Source organism: Anoplophora glabripennis, unplaced genomic scaffold (genome assembly GCF_000390285.2).
Source record: "Anoplophora glabripennis isolate ALB-LARVAE unplaced genomic scaffold, Agla_2.0 scaffold132, whole genome shotgun sequence".
Lineage (NCBI taxonomy): Eukaryota > Metazoa > Arthropoda > Insecta > Coleoptera > Cerambycidae > Anoplophora > Anoplophora glabripennis.
In genome coordinates this window covers 439,039-464,733 of record NW_019416288.1, presented here as the reverse complement: position 1 = coordinate 464,733, position 25,695 = coordinate 439,039, and the positions used below count along the sequence as shown (strand labels likewise).

The following is a 25,695-nucleotide window of genomic DNA, read 5'->3' as shown; positions in this document are numbered from 1 at the left end:
TCACTTGGGAGCTTTAAAGTAACGTAAGACTATATAACCTAGTATACGAAATACAAGTAAGAAGGCCAACAGGACGATGGTGTTCGCCCAAAGGGGCAGATATGTTCCCTGGGCTTCCAATATGGAGGTTACTGGTATGTGGGACGTTTTGGTGCAGATTTTGAATTTGGATTGTTCCGCACATCTATAACAAAAAAAAAAAAACGTGTGAGTAACTGGATTTGTTTGTAACAATAATAAGTAAGGCCGTAGCTCTAATTTCAATGAGTCGACCGAAGAAGCTGCGACCGTGCAGCTAGAACAATGCGTCGTATGATTCCACAAAAGGCACTACATATTGTTTTGGAGTCGGGATATACTAAAAAATATATTATCCCTTAAAAGCCAAATTCAATTGCGACGGCTAACACGATCGTAATAGGAAACTTGCAATATTTTTTTAATGTCTAGAGATAATCTATAACCTCTTATAGTAATGTACCTGACAAAAATATTAGCAATCTCTTAGAGGTCGTTAATAATTAATAGTCTAGGAGCCAGATAGGGAGCCACGGATGCAAATAACTTATTCTGAAGTATTTTGACCTCCTGAATCCAAAAAACTTGGTTGCAAAGCCTAAAGGTAGTCAGTTTAATTGTTATTAACAAATTAAATGTTTAAATGGCTGTAAAAAGTTTATTTTTATAGCTAGTACAATTTTTTATGGGTTAATAGTTACGTTTTCTCATAACAAACATATATTTTTCTGAAAATTAAAAAAAGAACTTTTCCGTCTCCGCATGTACCAATTTTACCATATCTCTGGTTCTATTGGACGAATTGAGACGCATGACATCTCATTTTAAAGCTTGAACATTATTTTACAAGATTGGCATGTTTCATTTGTTTAACAATTAATGGCAGCTTAGAAAGTTATGAAATTTCAACATAAATGCTGGTTTTATTTTTTTATTTTTATTATTCAACTTTGATGAAAAGCCAAAAAAGTTATATTGTTCCTCGCATCGTAACAATCATTTCATGCCTTAGGGATAGTTATTAGTTTTTCTTTATCAAACCCGCGAAAAGACGCGCGCTCGATCGAAAGCTCAGAGTGCAAGAACGCGGCGACGCGTTATAAACTTTTATTATTAAGAAGTCACAAAGACTAAATAATAAAAAAGCTTTAACAATTGATTTAATTGCTGATATTTATAAAATTTACATAAGTAATAACAACAATTGTTTAAAGAATTTAATTAATTTATTTATTTTTTAATAATGGGCTCATTATAGACATTTTTGCAGGTGCTTTCCCTTTGGCAATAGCAAAATGAGCAACATTTAATTTCTGCAGCCACACGAACACATGATCTTCTAGAGCATACTTTGCATGTGCGATTAGTGATGAATTCATCTGGTGGAGGAAGCAATGTTTAAATGGTGTTTGTAACTCTTGTTTAATAAATACTTTAACATCAAAAACATATAAGTATATACAGAGTGTCCCGAAATTCATGCAAGAAAATTTGATCACAGATTCTTAAGACAAATTTAGGGGACACGTATTTTTAATTTTTGCCAAGTGGCCCCCTCTTTCGGAGTTACAGCCCCTTGAAGTCCGCACCTAAGATGTTCTTTTTTTTTATATTTCGGAACCCTGTTGTATGAGATCACTAAATTTGCTACACAGGGGTTTTATGACATGTGGAATCTGATGATGCTATGTTTTTTGTCTCTTTATACTTTTTTCGTAAAACGCAATGGTTTCGAGAAAAATGTCAAAATGTGTTCGAATGCTTCGCCATTTTTCTCAAAAACATTGCGTTTAAGAAACAAGAGACAAAAAAGTTTCTAAATTCAATGGCTTTCTAGCTAACTAATAATTTAAAAAATTTTCGACCAAATTTTTCTGGTTCCAAAGACAAGGGGGTCCACGAAAAAGTGTCTTAAGGAGGTTTCTCGCCAAAAAAATTAGTGATTCTCATACAACATGGTTTTGAGATATACACAAGACTTCTTAGGGGCAGATTTCAGGGGGCTGTAACTCCAAAAGAAGGGGCCAGTTCGTAAAAAGAAAAAATACGGGTCCTCTAAATTTGTCTTAAGAATCTATGGCCAAATTTTGTTGCATGAATTTCGGGACACCCTGTATAGTGCACTTGCACTCTGCGTCTACTTCACGGGTTTTGATAAAGAAAAACTAATAACTATAAGGCATGAAATGATCTTTACGATGCGAGGAACAGTATCCGGTAACTTTTTTGGCTTTTCATCGAAGTTGAATAACAAAAAAAGCCTTAGAAACAAATAAAACCAGCATTTTCGTTGAAATTTCACATCTTTCTAAGCTGCCATTAATTTTTATTTAAAAAAATTAATCTTGTAAAATAAAGTTCAAGCTTTAAAATGAGATGTCGTGCGTCTCAATCCGTCCAATAGAACCAGATACGGTAAAATTGGTGCACGCGGAGACGAAAAATGTAAGATATTTGCAATAAATTTGCAATAACTTTGATTAAAGTTAATCCTTTTTTAATTTTCAAAAAACAATATGTTTGTTATGAGAAAACGTAACTATTAACGCATAAAAAATTGTACTAGCTATAAAAATAAACTTTTTACAGCCGTTTAAACATTTAATTTGTTGATAACAATTAAACTAACCACTTTCAGGCTTTGCGACCAAGTTTTTTGGATTCAGGAGGTCAAAATACTTGAGAATAAGTTATTTGCAGTCGTGGCACTCTGATTAGCCTGTCTCGCTCCCAGACTATAATATATATCGATCGAAAACGATCGAAAAATTCATTTTTTTTTATTAAACAAATCGAAAGTACAACATTTTAGGATCCCTACACTGTTAAAATTTTAAAGCGAAACGGTTTAGCTAGGGCTACTTTCGCAAACGTCGTTTACCACAAACTTCAAATTAATTTTTCTCGAAATGAAAATTTTTCAATTTTCCGAGCCGGCGATTACTCAAGGAATTTTTCAACCTATCGAAGAAAAGTACCATTTTAAAGGAAATTTAATTAACTAATCCACTAACCTAAATAATTTTGTTAAAAATAATTATTTAATAATTTTTTTTGTAAAAACAATGAAAAAAGTTTTGTAATTTTTTTCAAATGACCGCCATTTTATTAATACATTTTTTTGTACTTTTAAATTAGGTTCATGGACGAGGTATAAGTGTTATAATAACAAAAAAACTTCGATTGGCATGTTTCAGAATGATATAGTGGTTGTGAAACGTGGCATAAATGAAGAGAAAAAAAAAACGTGTCCTACGTTATGACTTCCATGCGCTTCGATTAATTTAAATTTTATCATAGAATTTTTTTTATATTTTCTTAAACTATATATAAAATAGTGTCAAAGTTTCAAACAATAATATTGTATTGTTTTCTTGAAAAAAAATCCTGAATTTCGCATTGATCCCCCTTAAGATCAACAAAATTTAACTTTTTTTTTGGAAGCAGAAACTTGAATATATATTTCCGAAGGATTTAGGTGCGCTGAATCCGAATCTGGCAGTAGAATTGCTCTATCACGTCAAGTTTTTGAGATATCCTAACCTAAATGTGCAAAAACACTGTTTTTCGTCATATTTGAGGTTATGTGGTGATGCCATCTATTCTTTTTCAAAAAACTAATACATTGAATCTAAAAGTACAAGGCTCCCTCCTTCGAATACCGTTGAGTTTGCTCAAATATCTTTTTTTTTTCGTTGAGATATCACATGTTGAAATTTTTAAGTTTCTCAGTTTCTTAATATGCGAAAATATACTGAGGATCCCTTAGACATCAAGCAGTCGATTGCAGTTCAGAAAGTTCATACCCAACGGTTTATGGGTTTGGAGTAAGCTTGGAGTTTGTAGGTTCGGGTTTAGTGGGATTGGGGTTTGTTGGTTTAGGGATTATGGGTTTGTGGGTATTGAAGGTTTCTGAGTATGAAGTTTCTGTACAGCAATGAACTGTTTGACGTCTAAGGGATCCTTATCGCATATTAAGAAACTGATGAACTTAGAAATTTCAACATTTGATATCTCAGCGAAAAAAAAAAGATATTTGAGCAAACTAAACGGCATTCGAAAGAGGGAGCCTTGTACTTTTAAATTATATGTATTTTTTTTTAAGAATAGATGGCATACTACATAATCTCAAATATGACGAAAAATAGTGTTTTTTGCACTTTTAGGATATCTCAAAAACCTGACGTGATAGAGCGGCCAGATTCGGATTCAGCGCACCAAAAATCTTCGGGAATGCATATTAGTGTGACTGCTTCTAGATCCTTGTTGACCTGTGTTATTAATAAAGTTTGGCGCGAAAATTAAATGTTATTAACAGATGTTTGATACGGCTAGTTTGTGACGTCATTTAGTGAAACAATTGAACTTGAATCCAGTTTCACGCACAATTTTACGTTGCTTCGTTGTTCCAGAAAATCGGACATTTGAAAAATCGGGAATAACACTTAAACACGCTGCCTCAAATAACAATATCACGAAAGGTATCAACATCCAAGAACATGTGATTACAGAAGAAGTTATGCGCAACGCAATGCTGCCAACCGTACATCACTAAATATTTCCATTAGCGCGAAATTCAAAAAGTTCGGTTATTCTCTGACCAGACTTCGTTTATACCGAGTATAAAGTTCCGCATAAAATTCATATCTTCTTCAATAATGTTTTTAAAAACTTATGCAAAAACACGTTAAACAAAAAATTCAAACAAAACGTTTGACATAAAGATTTAAATAACGGTAAATCCACTGGAAGAAAGTATCATCTATGATAACAAAAGGCTCAAAATTGGATGCTAAATGCAAAAATAAAAAAAATGTAGGAGTTGCCTTTGCATGTTTAGTTCATCAGGCCGCTATTTAGGCCAATATGGCTAACGTGCCTACGTCAAAAGAAAGCTAATTAAATTTACTAATTGACGCATAATTTTATGCGGAACTTTATACTCACCCAGTATATTAATGACTACCTATCGACTATGCAAACTACATAACAAACACCGCTTAAAACAGTATTAGGAGTAAACGTAATACATGCTACTTACTTGATGGGCAGCCCCTCGCCGAACTCGATGATCTGCATGTTCTGGTAAGCGTAGTGGACCATCGACATGTACCGCATCCACGTGAGCCAGGCCGGTATGTTCGTGGCTAGGTAACCGCCAAACAGTTGGGTCGCCAGCGTGTAAAGGGCGCTGATCGTGATGCTCACCTGCATGTCCATGCAGCAGGCGCCTATGAAGAAGCCGACGCTCTGCGCCACCACCGTGTTCAGCAGCAGGAAGCCCAGCAGCGTCAGGAACACAAGCGGCGAATGGAATCCTGGAAGAGAATCAACGGTTTGATTTTCCGTACGAACGGAAACCTAAGACTGGCTTACCTAGCATCGGATATGATATGAGATGGTAAACTGCTGGGAGTGTCATCGTTAACGGTAGCTCCCCTATCATTTTGGCTAGGTAGTAAGCTGATAATCTGTAGGCCCCCGACTGCCTTTCTTTGTTTATCACTTCTCGTTCTGGGGGGACTAAAACAAGAACGAAATTAATTTCTAAAGCCGCTTTCTAACGGTGTGCGTGTGATATACGCTCGACTCGATAGGCGGTTCTTGAAGTTCGCTCTAGTAGTGGTCGAACCGAAAGAAAACAAATTGTGGATTAAAGATGAGATTTTTTTAAAGATTCGTACTGTTCCAACAATTATAAAAAAAATTATTCGTATCAAAGATTCGCACCACAAATAATTTCTTCATTCAGTACGGTTCTGAATTTATTTTAGTACTTACATATTTCTAATATTATCTACGCCGCATGTGTATTAAAATACTTTTAAAAAACGGCAATACAACAAATGCGATATGAAATATACAGGGTGTGGCGTGTATAATCTATAACAATTTAACTACAGCTTCCTGATGATATTTGCAATAGAAAACTTTTATACGAAAAAATTCTATCTTCCCGTTTTTTATTGTAAATTAAAAGTTCATTTATTCAACGAAAATGAAGGCCGACCCTATGTTATTTACTAAAAACTTTGGAAATGTTTTTATGCGACCCGAGGTGCAACCTTATAATTAAAGTCGGTATAATTTAATACTAGTAATACTAAAAGTAGGTTAGGTTACATTGTCAAAAAATTTGTGCAGTCAACTGATTTTGTATTTGTATTGAATTCATTATCACTTAATTATTAAACATTAAGCACCGTCCATCGACCCATCAGTGTTAAAAAGTGCAAAATTCCAGACAAAAGTTTTTATTTTGTAATTCCACGACCGTGACAATGTAATTTTTACAATTAGCTAAAAAATAAGAATAGCGTGCCGATTACATTAAAAACGAGATTCTTATTTCTTACTTTGCTTAATTTTTTAGTTTGTGCACAAACTAGTTTTACAACGAACTGAGAAAACAATGCATTTACTATTTCCGAACGTGTTGATATGGTGTTAGTGTATGGTGCAGCCGGAAAAAATGCGCTCGCGGCGACTAAGATGTAACGGGAATGATGGCCGCAACGTCACCACCCATGTGCAAATACAATCCTACAATGCGTTCAGCGGCTGTGAGATACGGGAAGTGTTATTCCTCGAGGAGGAGAACGTGGTCAGCAAGTGAACCTTAATGTTGAAGATGGAGTGTTGGAAAATCTTGACGAAGACCCCACAATTAGTACTCGACGACTCGCACTGCAAGTAGGAACCTCATCTCGTACCGTATATCGCATCTTAAGGCGCCAGCTGTTGCACCCCTATCATCTGCAACCAGTTCAACAGATTTTACCCCCGGATTATGATCAGCGAATGCTCTTTTGCAGATGGTTTTTACGGCAATGTACCTATCAAGTAGACTGGGTGCGTCGGTGCCGTGCTTGTAACCGCGCTAATGGGTATCAATTTCAACATTTTCTCTAAAAATCGTAAGTTTTATTTCATTTTGTTCCATATTTTAATGGATTTTGCTTAGTGCACGCAGTTGGCAACTACAGATGCTTAAGGATGTGGTTTTGTTTGCGAACTCTTGTAGTAACAACAATGCATTTAAGATAGTAATTACTATTAATTAATAAGAAAAGTTTTTTTTAAATATCTATTTTTCTTAGTTTGTACTTTTGCATTGAAAACCAAAAATTGAGAAGCATCTTTCTCTTTGAATGACGATTTGTTTACGCGGCTGGTCTACAGCACGTTACTCATCGTACAGCACACGTACAGGACCGTTCCAGAGAAAATATTTTGATCCATAATTGAACTTTAATTTACGAAAAAAAAAAAAAAACGCAAAAATAAAACTTTTTCGTATAAGACTTTTCTATTACAAATATCGTTAGGAAGTTGTAGTTTAATTTTTATAGATTAAACACGCCTGTATATCGTCATGGTCCGCTGCTGTAGATCAAAAAATTAAGGCGGTTTGGAGAATATTCAGGGACGCAATATTATCAGTATGTTTCTGTCAACATCCTTGTACATTATGGACAATTTCGTCGTTACTTCCAATAAATCTGATAATTAAAATGGAAAGAGATAATAATAATAATAACTTAAAAATTAAAACCTTCAACCGTAACAGAAGCAAAGGTATTAATAACTTACTCTATTTAGTACGTACCGGACATGTCGAAAAAATGTACCAACGCCCCTTTTTTGGGGTAGAAAAAAAATTGAAACGCAATACTGTTTTTTTATGGACAAAATATTCGTATTCAATTCTCAGAGAAGCAAATATTTAAAATTATGAGTATCCCGCAAGCGATAGTCAGTCGGACACAAGCCCCAAAAAATCAAAGATCTTTACTTCAAATGGCACTTATAAATTTTTTAAGTTAAATGTAGTAAAATTCAAAGTGTTGCCTTCGAAAAAAAAGGACAGCGTGACTGCCGACAGTTCAGAGTTATTAAATATGGAGTGCTACACGAAATAACAACGCATTTCCATTGTTGGGTAATATTTTAAAAATAATGTGGGTTTGACAGCTATAGTGCAATTTTCGTACAAAATATATGGTCGGAATAGTGATTTAACTTCATCAACTGTGAAGAGATTCATTGAAAAATCCAGGGGGACAGAATCAATTAGTACACTTAAATACTCTGGTCGTCCATCGGAGTAGTTCGTGAGAGTTTTGCTCAGAGTCCAGGGGTACCATCGTGGTCAATAATATGACATTTGGAGAAGCTCTCTACAGCGTTGCCAAGTCAGTTTTAAGTAATTATGAGTTTTACTTTAGTTTCCATTACGCAAACGTGGAAACGTGTATGTATATTTTATTCTGAACTGTATTTTCTTTTTGCGAAAGGATATTACACCAGTGACTTGTATATTAATAACGGGGAGTAAGTATACTAAAATGACCCATCAATACAGTAACAATGGATATGAAGGTAACGTATAGAAACGGTGATGTAAACGAGAGTTAGCAGCGCGGCAATTTCCAAACAACCCTACACCAGCATATGTAAACAGAAGCTGAACTACCAGCGGAGTCAGCGGTTCGAAAAAAGTGTTCATAATATTAATGTGATAAGTCAAGATATTAAAAAACCAAGAATTTCACATATTCCCAAAAAATAATATTCAATCATCAGGTATGAAGCTGTTTTATAGTCTATCCTTCTTGTTAACTAGTTGGACACTGCTTTCAGACATATAAATTTATGATATGTTAACTAGTTACTTCCTATTTTCGTGTATTCAAAGCAATAAAGAAAATATTTTGTGTTAATATATCACTTTCTTCATTTTTTTCGAATATTTCTGGAGCATTTTTGATACATTTTTAGAAAGACCTCCCGATTGTCTAATCCAGAAACTTATATTTAACATATTATGATCTACTTATTGTAAGATATTGCAAAAGAGATATTAACTGTTATTTTGAATCAAAACATACTTACAAGAACTGAGAGCCCCGAAATGCGCGAACAACATCCAATACGTGGTGGAGAAGAACATCCACCCCTGAATATCGTGGAGGGCGTCCTCGTTCCTCTCCAGCTGAAACCAAAGGAGTCCCGCCAGGATGCCCAGACCTATCGTCTGGACCCAGTACAATTTGGATAACATCCTGGGCCTCGCCTCCTGGAAATTCCTCTGCGATAATACTTTGAACTGCGTCCAGAAGCTGGTAGGCCACGAGAAGTAACAGTCCGAGTCGCTCGTCTCCGAACTCACCGAGGAGGAAGCGTGCGAGTGCGTGTCCAGCCACAGCCTTCGGACGTCTGGTTCCACTGAGTTTAATGTGTCTTCTACAAAAATGGACACAATAGTTATTTTTTAAGTATAAGTACTATTCCACTACAAAAGACTGACACTGTGTAAGACAATAAAATTCCATCACTGAAATGGAGGAAACTTGGACTCACTTCAGAGGGTTGCTGATGGTTAGCGCGTTGATGATCAATGAACTGATGGTCGCGTTGCTATGTTTGCGACTTATAAGACAACATCCAGCTTGTTGAGGCTTGCAAATGACAAGTTCTTCATTCAGCGTGTATTGTGTATAAAATCAGCACATTCAGCGTCAGTATCTATCATTTAGCCCTTTTTTTGGATAGATACTGGCAACAGGGCGCTAACAATATCCAGTATCTTTAGGCTTGCTTCGTCGGTGCCGTTGTTGCGGCACATCTTTAGAAACGTACTTAAAGCTTGATTGTTAAAACAGCGATGAACATCTACGATCATTGCAAGAATGTAATACATTATATTTAATTTAAACGTTCTGCAAGGCAACCCACGTTCAGCGTTCGGTGTTGCAAAACGTCGGCGTTCATCGCTGTTTTCAAATCCAAGCAAGGCTTTATCCCTGTTTCACACAAACGCTGATTGACAATGCGATCATCAAAAGCACGTGGACAATTGGCAATATTTAAAGGCGCACTAACCTGACAGACATCATATACGTTTTCACAATTACGCTAAAATAACTGCACTGCAAATGAAGATTTGCGATGATTGGTGCCGTTTGCAAGCCTAGACAAACTAGAAATTAGATATGGCAACAACTATTTGTCGAATCTCATTTTACTGAGTTATACATATTTTGCGCTGTCTATCAAAAAAAAAACATCATCAACGCGCATACCGTTAGCGTTCGTCTGGAATAATGTTTAGTGTAGCGTCCTTTTTGTAATTTATACTGGCACAAAATTGTTTTAATAATGGAATAGTTTTCATTGATTCTATTTGTACAACAGAATGCAGTATGTCAGTTACAACGGTTTATATTTAATTAATTATCGCAATTTCTAGACTACCTCGGGGGTCTACACGTGGCCCGTTACTTTTCGTATTACTTATTAATGATCCGAATAAAGCAATCAACTGTACATTATTTTATGCAGATAATTTAAAAATCTATTCATCGATAACTAGTTAGTTGTTGATGGTAATAATCTAAAGAGGGAACTTGACAGTATAAAATCCTGGTGTGTAAAAAATAAACTACACCTTAATCCACGTAAATGCCTAAAGACCTTAAGTTTTTCTTGAAAATTATCTATCTGTGAATTTAATTATACCAATCATAACGCTGTAACATCCCGACTTGACTCTTGAAAGGATTTGGGAGTATCGTCTGAGCAAAATTTTAATTTTATGATCAGTTAGTCATTAAAACAAATGAAGCATTGAAATTTTATGGATTTATAATTGAAAACTGCAGCTTACTAACGTAAATGCTATTAAAACTTATGTGCGTTCTGGGATAGAGTATGCAATGCTTGCTTGGTATCCCCTTTATAACACTGTGGAAGTTCTTGAAATATTTTTTTGTATTTAAAGATATTGGTGTTTATATTGAGAAGGATAAGTTATAGTGCTTTAACTGGTCTTGATGTTTAATAGTTTAAAAACTAGAACGGTAACTTTTTTTATAAACTTCGAAACAACTTCATCGATTGCTTTGATTTCCTTACTACTTTTAATTTTTGTGCACTTACGCCAAAGTACAATACTATCCAATCTAATGTTTTATTGAGATCACCAGTGGATGCCATGTCTGATAGTTTTAAGTGATTGCAACGGCCGAGTATATTTTCCTTTGTTTTGAATAAAGACTATATAATGGTAATAGTGTAAAATACTTATTTTTAAATTTACAGGGTACTTCCGAAAACAGTGGTCATACGGCAAGTACAGATTCGTCAGACGAAAAAACAAATGGAATATAATTGGGTAGTTTTATTTTAAGTACTATTCAAATATAAGGAAAATGTATAAAACTTATCTTTTTTTAATGAAAGTCCATTCTTCTGCTTTTGTCCGAAATAAACTTATCAATTAGGTTTTCATTAAAGTTTGGTATTTCTCGCACCATTGATTTTTGCAAAGGAAATAATATGTAAGTAATTGAATTATGTAGATGATATTGCGCCCCAGAGAAAAATGTTCTTATAAACATAGTTGTTAAAATGTTAATTTTTCCAGATTCCCAGATAGTCAATTAATATCTTACACTTCTTTTTTTTCCTCTTTTTGTCTGGTAAATTCAGTTCCTCTCTAGTGAAATCTAGCAATTTTAAAATCAAAGACTTTTTTAACAGAATCAAGAGAATGCTCGGAAATGCAGTTGTTTTCCTTAAGAGATCAATAGGCGGGGAAAATATTTCTATCCCTTGAAAATACAAATACGATCGCCAAACTGGATGTCGCGTTAAGTTTCGTTTCTAGATTTTACGTTCAAAAATAAGAGAAAAAGTTTTAATAAACACAAGTGTGATGATTCTTTCTAAGGTAATTAGAGAACCTCAACTGTGAGGCCACCCAATCTACATTTGAATTGAATTTGAACTTTCCTTTCCCGTTTTTTCTGAACAAAGAATATAGTGATGGAGTTTGGAAGTCTAATAAAGAGACAAGGTGTCTCGTATACATTTCAGAAGGTATTATCATGTCTAAGTAGAAAAAATTATTGGGAAGTACTGAGGTTAAAAGGAATATAGTAGGATTTACTAAGGACTTTCAATAATTTATGGAGGAATTACACTAATTTAAAAAAAAAGAACAACTTTCAAACAGCCGTTTTTAAATTAAGTCAAATTTCCTTCAATTCACTTATTTTTACCTGAGAAATTGGTTGATTTAATTCGATATGAAGGTAACTTTTGCAAAAAAAAAGAGTTAGATAATAAAACAAATATTGATGTTTCAATACCGTGGACTGGACAATTTCAATGAATTAATTAACGAAAATATCTTACGTTCTAGACTTGGATATGGCCCGTGCGAAGCAGGTACGATTTTGGTAGAATGGTCGTTATATTTATCCGTGATATATTGACAATCTTGACTCAACTCAACGGGATAGTCCTTGTTCTTCCTCGCCTCCTTAGCTGCCAATATAATCCTTTGTCTCAATTCCGAAGGTCCTTTGACTTGTTCCACTGCGAAAATAAAAAACGAAATTCGGGTTAAATACCCAGTAAAACTACAATAAAAGAGGGATTTTGCAACGACAGCGTATCGTAAAGTCTAAAAATATTTTTAATCGTCTGTGATCTTAACCGATGCGATTTTCAGCATGATATAAATATTATGGGAAATAATTCCGCTGCAGTAAACTAAATCCTGATTAGCTGAACGCAATTAAGACTAAAGTAACAAGAAATAAATTATTAAAAAGATGAACTGAAAAAAGACTAAAAAGGTACTACGGTAATATCAGGTTTGTTGATGAAAACGCGTTATATATATAAATCATCCGTAGACAAGAAATGTAAATATTGACAGCACAACTTACGTATAAAATCCGCAGGATTATAATGGGGCATAATATTCAGTCCAACGCTGCTAAAGAAGTCGACAACTTTGCATGTATCACCATAATAGGCCGTCTGGCCACTGCAGAGGAGAAGCAATTTATCACAAAGATGGAATATCTGCGACGAAGGCTGATGGAGCGTTATAACTACTGTTTTTCCCTCTGAAACCGCGTACCGTTTCAGCGTGGTCATAAGGCTGAGGGCTGCGTGCGAGTCCAAGCCGGATGTCGGTTCCTGAAACAAACGCATTTTTACTTACGAAAACACACCCGGTATCAGTCACCAATTTCACTATACTAACTTTGATGTCTAGGCCATAAACAAAGCTGAAGTTAGCCGAATATCACTTTTCTAATAAAGTAACACTGAAAAGATTTATTACGAGAAAGACACTTTCATCGCTCTTTATCTCCAATACAACAGTATTGTTTATTTCAAAACGCTTCTAAGCTACTATGCAAAAAATATACCTTGATGTTAATTTGTGGCTTTAAAAAAGCATGTCATATTTATTGAAGCGTAACTACAACCTTCTATTGATAAATGAGGAATGCAAGAGATATTTGAAAGATGAAATAAATTCCCGATACACAAAATTTTGCTTTTGTTTCCTATATGTAGAATACCATGAATCAGTTTAAACAGGAAAGGTAGAAGGCAAGAGAGGAAGAGAAAGGAAGCAACATTTCTGTATCTTCCTTCTATCTTTCAACAGCGGTAAGACTAAGAGGAAATAGTTTGGAAGAGAAGAGAAAGAAAAAGAGAAGAAAAAAAGCAAAGTAAAACTATAATAGATGGATCAAAAAGAGGGAGGAGAAGAAAACAGATATATAGAACAGATCGCAATTAAAATAAAAATATAGAGAAAGTATTATTATAAAAAGGCTGACGAAAAAAAGAGAAGAATTAGGAAAAGAATAAAAGATAGGACAAACTTTTGAAATATACAAAACATTTTCTAATTGAAAAGATGTAGAGGAAATAGTGCGAAAGTACCCAAAACAAAATCATGTTTCCTTCATATAGATTAGAATGAGGCAGTTCAGAGAAAAGAGAGACACATTTCAGATATGAAAAAATAACTTAAAAGAGAAGATTTAAAGCAAAGAAAGGAGGAAGAGAGATTAAAAAAAGGAATAAATGAAAGAGGAGTAGAAGACAACATAGGGGATGGAGAGATTAACAAATATCAGAGAAAATAGGAGGACAAGAAAAGGTAAAGAAGAAAGAGTGATAACAGCAGAGAGAGTATTTAAGTAAAGACGAATAAACAGAAAAATCGAGGATATCTCAAAATTTAAGAAAATATACAAAATCTATAAAATAAAACTCATATTTTATATAGAGTGTAGTTTAAAACAGGTTACAGAGGAATGAGAAAATATCAAAGTGTAATGAAATGAAGGATTAAGAAAGACTAGAGAAGAAAATTNTATTAGAAAGATAAAGAAGGGAGAAAAAGCAAAGAACAGAAATAAAAGGAGGGCAAAAATGAAAACGAAGAAAGAGAAAGAAGCAGATGGAAAAGAGAAGAATAAGGAAAAGTAATAACAGTAAAACTTTTATGATAAAAGACATGCGTAGAAAAAATGCAGCAGAAGTGTTACATCTAGTTTTTTATATACATTCATTTTTGTTTAACTCTTTAAAGTGATTTTCTTTTATGGAGACGAATAAACAGTAAAGACGAATAAACAGAAATAATTATGAGGCTAGTGAGAACAGAAAAATCGAGGATATCTCAAAATTTAAGAAAATATACAAAATCTATAAAATAAAACTCATATGTTATATAGAGTGTAGTTTAAAACAGGTTACAGAGGAATGAGAAAATATCAAAGTGTAATGAAATGAAGGATTAAGAAAGACTAGAGAAGAAAATTGAAGAAACAAAAACGAAAAAGACATGAAAGAGAAGAACATCAATTTGCTTAGAAAAAAACTAAAAAATACAGGAAAGAGAGAAGAAATTAAGAAAGAGAAGGAAAGCAGACAAAATAGGAATACAGAAAAGGTACCTAATATATACCGAGACGTGCATAAAAGATGAACAGTGATGAAGAGGCAGATGAAATGAAGGAAGAAAAACTATGGGGGTGAATTCCTCTTCGAAAAATAGAGGGGATGCTGAGTCTAAGAGTTGTTACTTTGAGGAAAAATTTACATTGGTTTCATTAAATTGGCTAAAGATAACGATGTCAAAATGTGTACAATAATAAATATTAAACGCGTCTTATGAAAAACGTACAAACCATTTTATTTCCAACAACAGTGGCGTGAATGTGGGTAGTCTCACATTCACGCCACTGTTGTTCAGCTTAAATAATTGAATGATAATTATGCAAAATTTCTTAGACATCCTAACGGCTTTGTAACTCTCAAGACACAATGCAAAAAGTTGAATATGGACAGGATGTAGACTTAAGGTCTCTACCGACCGAGGGGTAGAAGTCAATGTAGAAAATTATGTTACAATGAATTCACTATAATTTGACAACACCATGGAACACCATGTACAGTAATAGGTAAATATTCATTAAGTCTTAAATTTCCTAATTATGGTATCTTATTAACCACATAAATATGAGTAGGTACATCCTTCAAATTATCACTCATATACTAGGAATATTTAGAGAAAATATATCTATGAATATATTTTCCTTTCCTAGGATTAGGAACACATGTGGCATGAGAAAAGTGACGTTTATTAAACTCCTTCTTGTAATATCCTCCACTGTAATAAACTTGTAAAACAAGGTATTGAATTTTAATAAAGCTAGGTAATAACTTACATTAAAATGCGTGTTTAACGAGTAACAAGTTCAGGCTCCGTATTGCTAATAAATTTAGAACAGCCAGCAAACTTTATAACGAACACGAAATAACTACTAACTTTAATTATAATGAAAACCTATTACACGTTGCACATGGCGCTCCTCTGCGGTAATTTGTCTTCGTAGCTTCAGAATCATCAAGAATGCGCTTCACCTAAAATTCGTCGCCTAGGAAACTGGTAGAATGTCAGCTATTGTTCCAGAAAATTACAAAAATAGCCAAAAATGGATATGATATTTTGGTGCCAGAAAAATCGAAGGAACGACATACATTTTTAAATTCAAAGTTCAAAGTCTGGTGCACCTCAAACAATCAGAGTACTTAAAGAGTTCCTCAAGTTGGCGGTGTGAATATTCCTTGCTGAAAACGGCCCTATAGTCCAGGAGAATTACACATTGACATGGCTGTTGCTTGACGTAATTTGGATATTAGTAAAAATCGCTCGAAAATAATATATACAATGAAAATATAAGGTTGCGTCAAGAAAAAAAGTTGTGCTATTTGCAGGAAAAATTAAAAACTGCAAAAATACTCAGAAATGACGTGTTTTTCTAACATTTTCCAACATAACTTCTTAAATATGCAGTTTACAGAAAAAACTATTAATAATGAAATTGTTTGTTATGAAATTTGCTACACGATAGAACTATTTTGATACATGCGCATATCATATTTTTGTTGCTAAATAGCCAAAACAACGTAAGAAGGTGATGAAAATCGAGGTAATTTGGAAGCGTCAAACTGACAGGCAAGAAATTGTCCAATTCTACTATAAATGTATATGTAAATACTCTAAACGATTACAAAACGAAATTCCAAAACCCGATCAAAATCGGTCTGATAGTTTTGGTACGAGACAATTTGTTACTAAATTTCAGCGCGAAATGTCGTTATTTTTTTGTACGTGAGTGCTGGGGTTAAAGTTAGGGATTTTAATTGGCGGCGATTTCTTTACACATACTTGGACACCTTAACTATCATATAGAACCGTTATAATATCAATTTTCTTTTTTTGAATAATTTTTGGTGCCATTTTAAAAGTTAGAAAAATTTTGTCTTTATAGACAAATACTTTCGTGAAGCGGTATTGCGGGTTGGAAAATATATCAAAGTACTAAAAAACAGTTCTCGGAAAGACGCTTAACAGCAACAGCCATGTCTCGAAGGTTTTGAGCTTAATTCTCTTGGACTACTATCGATAAAAGGCAACATGAACATATACAAATTTGAAAACACAGATTTACATTCAACATTTGTACTCACATCAAGAAGCATGAGTGACGGATTAGTTAGCAGTTCACATGCGATGTTCGCCCTCTTCTTCTCCCCCCCGCTGAGCCCCCTCTTCATGTAATCCCCTATTATGGTGTCCTGACAGTTCCCCAGCTCCAGGACCTCGATTATGTGGTCCACGTACTGCATCTTTTGTGAATGACTCATTGTTTCAGGTAATCTCAGTCTTGCTGTGTACTCTAAAGTTTGCCTTAGCGATAAGTCCGGGAAGAATATGTCCTGCTGGAGGACGTAGCAGATCTTTCTCTTCCACCTCTTGCATAGCGGATCCCTACGGAGACACAGTTGTCTCAACCAAACTGATATTTCCATGCATTTAATATCAATTAATTAGTACACGGGGTGTAACAGTGACGTTGCGATAAACTTGAGAACTGATTCTTCTGCGGTTTTAATAATTTAATTAAGTCCAAGATTTTATGGACTTTGAACTTGATATAGCGCAGTGGGAATTTTCAGAGACGTCAGTGGTTATTGTTATGTTGCAGAGGCTTTTCTTTTACAAATTACAGATCATTTCCTCTAAAAACTTGTGTTCCTCTGGAGATTTCTTTTAGTTAAATCGTCCATGTCAATCTGTAAAAGATTCTCTGCAGTGTCAAATGAAAGTGAAACTCCCAAACTTTTCTAACTGACAAACTTTTGATAAAATTTTATTTGTGAGTAGCTACCATGAGAAACTTCACTGTATCAAGTTTAAAGTCTGTATCTTCAATGGTTCTTGAGTAATTTTCTCTTAATTCTCTTCAGAAAAAAGGGAAAAATACTCTCATCTGTTTTGCCGACCAAAGGAATTAGTTCTGGAGGTTCATGGCAACATCACTGTTACTACACTTTGTGTTGTTATTTAAATAGAAAAAATTCTTCTACGAATGAAGCAATATCAAATATGATTCATCTGCTAGCAGAGGAAATACGAGGGCAGATAAAATTTGACATGCAATTTCTAACAATACAGATTATGAAACATATTTTCAAGTTCAAACATTTTGCTGTTTACATTGTCTCTGAAATCTTAGACGATATCAAAGCACAGTCATGTGGGAGAAAGATATAATATTATGCTACTAACATCTTAATGCTACCTAAGATTTTGAGGATATCTAAAAATGATTTCACATATCTTTCTCTAATCAAGAACTAACTCATGTGTACATTTTTCTCTGGTAAAATTTTCTTTATCTAATGCAGGTAAGGAGAATTTTCTAAGCAAAAGTATAGCATGAAGAGTTTGTGGAGGAAATAGAGAAAGAAAGGATGGGGAAAAAGAAATGAAAGAAGGGGGAGAAATACAAGAGGGAAAGGAGGAATGAGAGATGAGGGGAGATATATTGGAATGGAATATAGAAATAGGAAGAGGGGGAAGCAAATCAAAATTATTAGAAAGATAAAGAAGGGAGAAAAAGCAAAGAACAGAAATAAAAGGAGGGCAAAAATGAAAACGAAGAAAGAGAAAGAAGCAGATGGAAAAGAGAAGAATAAGGAAAAGTAATAACAGTAAAACTTTTATGATAAAAGACATGCGTAGAAAAAATGCGGCAGAAGTGTTACATCTAGTTTTTTTTATATACATTCATTTTTGTTTAACTCTTTAAAGTGATTTTCTTTTATGGAGACGAATAAACATGGATCCACTTAATAATGAAATAAGAAACTTATATGAAAACTAGAAGTGAATGAAGAGAATGGAACGGGGACAAGAGCAGAATCGAGAAATAAACCGATATATAGAGATAATACTCTTGTAATACCACCCCTCCGACAATTTATCTCCCTCCGTTCACTTTCCATCCCTTCACCCTCACCTCTAATCAAGGGTCACCACATTTTTTTTCATGGTAGGTAACTGTGGTGTGGTCTGCAGGAATTAAATGATTCACAATCAGTCTTCAGTGAAATTCATATGGCGAGGCTGAGTCAGGGGTGAGGGTCAAGTGAGGGGGGTATAAAAGGTGGCAAATTGTCGGGGTGTGGAGGGTTGGGGGTAATGGTAGTCTGAGAGTAGGAATATGTTGGCCAATACATATGATCAGTTAAATCCATTCTCAATCTTCTTCAGGGCAGTATTGGGGGGAAGGGGTTTGATGGTCTCGGTGGTAGTGGGAGGGGAGGGGTTAGATGGTCTGTGGCTGAAGGGTCACAGGGGTAGTTGTTTGTGGTAGCCGTTGGTTGGACTGCAAGAATAAAAATTGTTTCACATTCAGAAATCAGTTATATCCCTCTAGCCCCTTGGGGATAAATTTTTGGGAGGAAGGAGGGGTTATAGGGCTTCGTGCCCATTGAGACTTCTGACTTCTACATATTGAGAACTATCAACCTACAAAATTTCAAGAAAATTAGCAGAAAGCCATTTTTTGATTCACAATGAAGACGACCTGGGGACAGGAAATCATGTATATTTTTACAAAAGAATGAACTATGCTTTTTTGACAGCACAAGGTAAAAGTACGATCAGTGTATTAAAAAAGCGGTGCTTACATAATATACAAATTGTTATACAAATCTGTATTCTATATGTTTCAATCGTGATTGAAAGAGGACAGAAGAGTCGAAGTACTGTGCGAGGCGTGAATGAGGAACGAAGAACTATTCAGTTTCCCAAAAATAACTGTTACTTTATAAAACACCCTCGTAAAACCTCGCCGCTGATTAAATCTGAACCGACCTCGTATCTCAAAACAACATGCTAAAGCTTGACGTGTGAAGACAGAGATACCTCCGTCGTCATCTGGGAAAGGTAATCGACAATCATCGCCTACCTGTTGAGAAAGATCTGACCGGAATCCAATTTCAGGCGACCGCTGAGTGCGTTGAGGAGGGTCGTCTTTCCACATCCGCTCGGGCCCATGACGGCCAGGATCTGGCCGGGCCTGACGAGTCCATCTATGTCCTGGAGGATCGGTCGGTTGCCAGCACTGACTGTGATGCCCCTGAAGGCTAGGTGGACTGGAAGCGGACGCTGGTCGGTGAGTAGACTTGGAAAATGTACTGCTGTTGTCTCTACCCTGAAAAGGAAATTATTACCTTAAGTTTTATATCGTTTGATGCTATTACATATTTTTATGATAAGAATGTTAAAAGACAACTTGATAAAAATATGATAATGAGTAATGAGTAAATAAAAAACAACTATTTACTAGTTTAAAATGAATTTAAATATATTTTGCTAATAGCTCTTGTGCTTTTACTTTATTTCGAAAACTTTAAGCTAATTCAAATAAATCTACCAACCAATATAACAACACGTGTGTAACAAACAGGGTGTCCCACGGTGACAAGACATTAGGCATATTTCAGAGACTACTTCGATTTTAATTTTGAAAATTTGGACAATAATGTTTTCAGACATGCCCTTCTTAACTATGTAAAATAATAGCGCCCACCTAACGCTTCCGGTTATGCCAGAAATTATTTTAGTGGAACACCCTATATATTTTTGCAATGTTGAATTCTACGTCAATTTTTAGGTGAATTTTCATAAAGGTTTCCTATTCTTAAAGTTATCCGTTTTTAATATATTTAATTTTTTCAAAAAAATTAAAAAAGCACTGCCTAATTCAAAAAGATGTATATTTTACAATAATAAAGTTAGTGTGATAAAATTTATAGGGGATATAAATAAAACTCTAAGCTTCCCTAACATAATTTCAAAATAATATAATTTCATACAGGGTGGTAGAAATTTAATGCCGAATTTAGTCAACTTTAAACCATCTTAACTTATATTTGTTTAAATGGAACACCCTGTATATTCTTGCCCAACCTGATGAACAATTTTGTTCTCTTTCGAATGGCATAATGGTTCCCTATAACTATCTCTTCTGGTTTTTAAGGTATTTACTGTTTTTCATGCAGTCAACGGATATCGCATTATTTCTTGCGAGGATTGCCGCAAAATTTTTAGTGGAACTTCAAAACAAGCACCTAATCTGTCACAAGTTTATTGTTGTCAATTTAATACATACAGTGAATGTTTAATTGAGTATTATTTATTGTTAAAGAATGGAAAACATTAACATTTATTCAAATGCTGACATTCTAAATTTATTAGGGTGTTCCATGTAAAATAACGTCAATTTCCGGTATATCCGGAAGCGATAGGTGGACGCCATTATTTTAGTTGAGAACGGCATGCCCGAAAACACTATTACCAAAATTTTCAAAACTAATATCGAAGTACTCTCTGAAATACGTCTAATGTCTTGTCACCTTGGGACACCCTGTATATGTATAGCGTCAACATAGTGTTGAAAATTCATTGTTACAAATGCACTAAAGCTTGTAAATAGGTGATTCAGCTTACACTTACTAATATTAATAATACACAGGACCACAAAAAAAATCGACGAAAGGTCTCCTCGGCCGAACCTATCGTATTATATGTTTTTTGGGTCGCTGAAATCGAATCTGCAACTCATTTGGTAACATCACGTCAGAGTTTTTTTCAGTGTCTAATTACATATATATTATAATCAAATTAGCCTGATAAATAAAAATGGTGGCTGCGATAACAATAATTATTGTTTTGTGTCATTAGATTTTTCATTTGACACTTAGCGTTAAACTGTTAAATAAAAAATACATTTATTTATAACTCAAGAGTATACAGACATTGTCATTTTAAATGGGTATTCCAATGGGAGCAGCCCGAGAATAACGACGAAGATACCCAAACAGACATCAACCTGCCCAAAGAGGAAAATGATAGATTTTTATCAGAAGCACCTGATAATAGATTTTTGCTACAAAGGTAGTTCAAAATAATATAAATATATCGAGTTAACTAATTTTGGACAACTTTTCAGGTCATTTTAATAATTGTGTGTTTGTGGAGCTTTGAGAAGAGATGAGCTACTACAGATAACGATCGATGATATAGAAGACAAAGATGCAATTATTATTATGAGAATTCCCGATTCCAAAACTCATACTCCGAGATGTTTTGTGATTTCAGGTCCAGATCAAATGAAAATATATCGCAAATACTGTGCGTTGGGCTGTTACTACAAGTCGAAGAGTTTTTGTGAAGTATGTCAAGGAAAAATGTGTTAACCGAATGGTTGGCGTCGACAGAATAAGGAATGTGTCAAAAGAAATATTTGAATTTGCCTCGTCCGGAAACTTATACTATACAGGGCACTGCTTTAGACGTTCTTCCGCCACTCTGTTAGCCGACGCAGGGGCCGATATTACCACCATTAAACGACATGGAGGGTGGGGTTCTAGTACGGTAGCGGAGACATATAAAGAAGATTCTATACAAAATAAAGTTTCAATCGCAAATAAATTGTTACCATGTTCAACAGAGCCTACGGAACTTGCCAATAATACAACGTACGCAGTAAACTTGATCAATTACAGACAGACACCCAGAACTAAAAGCTACGATAACTGACAGCACTGGATCTAGCATAAATTTAACTCACTGCAATATCGGCACTTTCTATTTACATGTAGTGAAAAATATATTCTAATCGTCCTGTTACTGTTGTGTATTGAAATGTTATATTACTTTACCCATTAGTGGCCAAAGGTGCGTAAACGCACCCTTTTATTTTAATTTTTTTATCATCCGTAAAATTCTATGCTTTACTACCTACAGAATCTTATGCCAACAGTCCAGAGAGTGTACTAGTATTTTTATTTAATTAAAAATAATATTGTTTTAATGTTATTTTTTTTAAGGAAATATGGTAATTCAAACTTTAGAACACATTTTCAAACAAATATTTTTCTATGTTAGCAAAAATGAGCAGACTATTTTTTTTTGAGCCAGGCGTAACTAAAAGATAACTATTTTGATAATCACATAGTTGTTTTTTACTCACGTTGTCAAAACGATGGTCATAGTGATACATATATGTAGTGGATGCGTATACGCACCTTTGGCCGATAACGATTGACATATTTATTCACTGCTATGCAAGTCTGGACAAATCTCGGCATATAAAATATAGGACTTGTCAGAACATCTATCAGTTCATTATTAGCACAGTGTACTTCTCGGTTTTCCTTTGTGTAAAAAAGTGTAGTTTTGTATAAAATATTGTTTGACCTAAAGTTTTCTGTAATCCATAATAGTTATTTTTTCAGATACATCCAGTGTCAATACGAGGTAAGAGATTTTTTATTTGTATAGAAGCTATAGAGGTATAATTTTGTTTATATTATTGCAGTCATTTGTCAAAATGGGAAATGAAAAGGGCACTAACCACTAGAGAGTTATTTGCTCTTTTAGAAGAGGATTCAGATTGTGAAAATGCTGAATCGATTGATGTTGCTTATGTACCGCCAGAAATAGATAAAATTACAGATGAGGAAAATATGATAATACTATTCAACAAGAGGGATTGCAGACGTATATTTCAGGAACGTATGAAATACAATCAAGTACCTATAGAAGATAGTGATGATGATTCGAAAGATGAGGTTTCACTGAGCGAAATTTCAGCTAAAATTTCTTTCGGATTTAGTACTCTCTTTGCGGAAATATTACGGAGATACAGAAAACACCGATGTTGTTTCAAATACCGCAATATTCAACTGAACCCATGGAAGACCATCTCAATTCCCTCTACCAGGTGAAGTCAGATTTGACAAGAGAAAGGTAAATAGTGCAAGAAAAAGTGTCGATTTTGCAAAAATAATACTATTTATTTATGTAAAGTGCATTTGTATCCAGCTTGCTTTGAAAATTTTCACAAAAAACTAATTAAGTTTTATTAATTTTAGTATACGCACCAATGTGTTTTTTTTTTTCAAAATACTGTATAGGATCTTTTTTAATAGTACTTTAGTCTTAATGTATGTGTTTTGAATATACTTTAATAAAAAGAATAATTAAAAAATGTATTTTTTCTTGTCTTGGCCAGTAATGGTCTTAAAATGTATATCGTTTAATTAATAAAATCATAAATAAGTTTCGAAAAAAATACATATTATTTTCATATCTATTTTATGTTCTAGAACATAAAAGTATTTTGCAGCTAGATGACAAAAAAGACACTTTGTTAACTGAAAATTTAACGAAAATGTCGACTTTTGCTGACAGTTTTCGAGAGACTATATTTTTAAAATACTTGTAACTTCTAAACAAAAACAAATCGGACCTATGTTTATATAACAAAAAATGTTTGAAATTAACCCAGCTACCATCTGTTAAAGTTTGTCATAGAGCTTGTGGAACACCCTGTATATTTGATATCATTCAGAGGAGCAACTTTAGGTATCTCGATAACAAGTACAAAAAAAACAGGAGCATATTCATTACTTGAGGAATAATATGCTATAGAAATAATATGCTATAGAAATAATCTAGAATCGTCTAATAAATGAAATATTTTAGACGCCACAGAATTTTAGCTTTAGGCTAGAACTATGAGACCTTGTAGTACAGTGAACAAATAAAAGTTAGTTTAAAGCCGACTTGCAAAGGTATTCTTAGATTTGGTGGACTGTATATACATATAAACTATGGGAAAATCGAATGCTGAAGATACTACACGTAAAATGGTAACCATAAGCGCAATCATGCCTTATCCGAAAGTTGATATAGATTATTTGTAAACTATATCTTTCATTGGAGACCAAATAGAAAAATCAGGAGGATTGCAGTTCAGACTTCTGAGCGGCACGCACTGGCCGAGAAAAATGCGGTGGAGCTCCGTCGTGCATGAACCACGTCACTTCGTAAATAAAGTAGAACTTCTTCAAGCCGTGGAAGCATTTTTACTTGGCCACTCAGAAGTCCGGACTTCAATCATCTTGATTTTTCTATTTGGTCTCGAATGAAAGATATAGTTTACAAATAATCTATTGACTCGCATGAAGAGTTGTGGCAAAGAATACAAATCGCTGCCAACGAAGTCAAACGCAATCCCAATAGTGTCAACGGTGGATTCTTCATTTGTTTTATTGTTAATTGTTGTAATAACAACACTTAGTTTGTTTCGCTTTTAATTTCTCGTACTATCAAAACATAGTGTTCGTTAAATCGATTTTTCTCGAAAACGGATCGAGATACCGAAATGAAAGAAAAGTACGTATTTAAGGGCCCCATATTTTTTAAATAGTGTTTTCCGCAAAGAAAAATAATTTCAAACATTTAATAACTGAATAATCTAAAGCTTATCAAATAATAGGAATGTTATGTCATGCCACCTGAGTATTTTCAAAGACGCCGCAGTAAAACGAATAAACAGGTGCAAAAAACGATCAAAACATCAAGGTTTTAGATACTGAAATCTATGAAAATACTAACTTTTTTAGACATAACTCCACATGTAAATATTCTTATAACATTTACTTGCTTAGTCCTACATATAAAATTGTTTACTTTTATTTATAAGTACGAAAATAATTCTTAAAATGTGGGGTTAGGATAACAGAAAACGTATGTTTTACAAACGCTTTTTTTTAGTTATTTTATTTGGGTAAATTTAAATGGTAACAATGAATAAACAAAACATCAAGGTTTTTATTTTTGTGCTTACTTTGGTTCTACACGTTTTACTTTTCAACATTTCAGTACCTAAAATTGCCAGAAATTTCACCATTTCTCGGCCAGGAATATGGCCACCTTAATGGAAAAATTATTGCTCTTTCAGGTTTTGAATCAAGTTTCATGTTAGACATACAGAGTAAAAAGTTATTAAATTTTCGGTAAAATTAGTCGTAAGTAGTGCCTTCTATAAGCAACGCTGAAATTGCAACACGCATCTTATTCTTCGCTTAAAAAAATATAGTTTCACAAATTTTCAAGTTCCTAACCTACATATTTTCAGAATA

The 25,695-nt window shown here is 34.1% G+C and overlaps 1 protein-coding gene across 1 annotated transcript in view; it reads right to left on the bottom strand.

Annotated features, from left to right (window-relative positions):
* Positions 1-25,695, bottom strand: part of LOC108904645 (ABC transporter G family member 14) — a 460,474-nt gene continuing 434,779 nt past the window's right edge. Inside the window, exons 2-9 of the mRNA XM_018707280.2 lie at positions 19,668-19,913; positions 16,879-17,179; positions 12,759-13,014; positions 12,220-12,402; positions 8,914-9,264; positions 5,395-5,541; positions 5,060-5,336; positions 1-184 (exon numbers count right to left, since the gene is read on the bottom strand). Of these exons, the coding sequence (XP_018562796.1) occupies positions 1-184; positions 5,060-5,336; positions 5,395-5,541; positions 8,914-9,264; positions 12,220-12,402; positions 12,759-13,014; positions 16,879-17,179; positions 19,668-19,913 (1,945 nt within the window). The remainder of the gene's footprint in view (positions 185-5,059; positions 5,337-5,394; positions 5,542-8,913; positions 9,265-12,219; positions 12,403-12,758; positions 13,015-16,878; positions 17,180-19,667; positions 19,914-25,695) is intronic.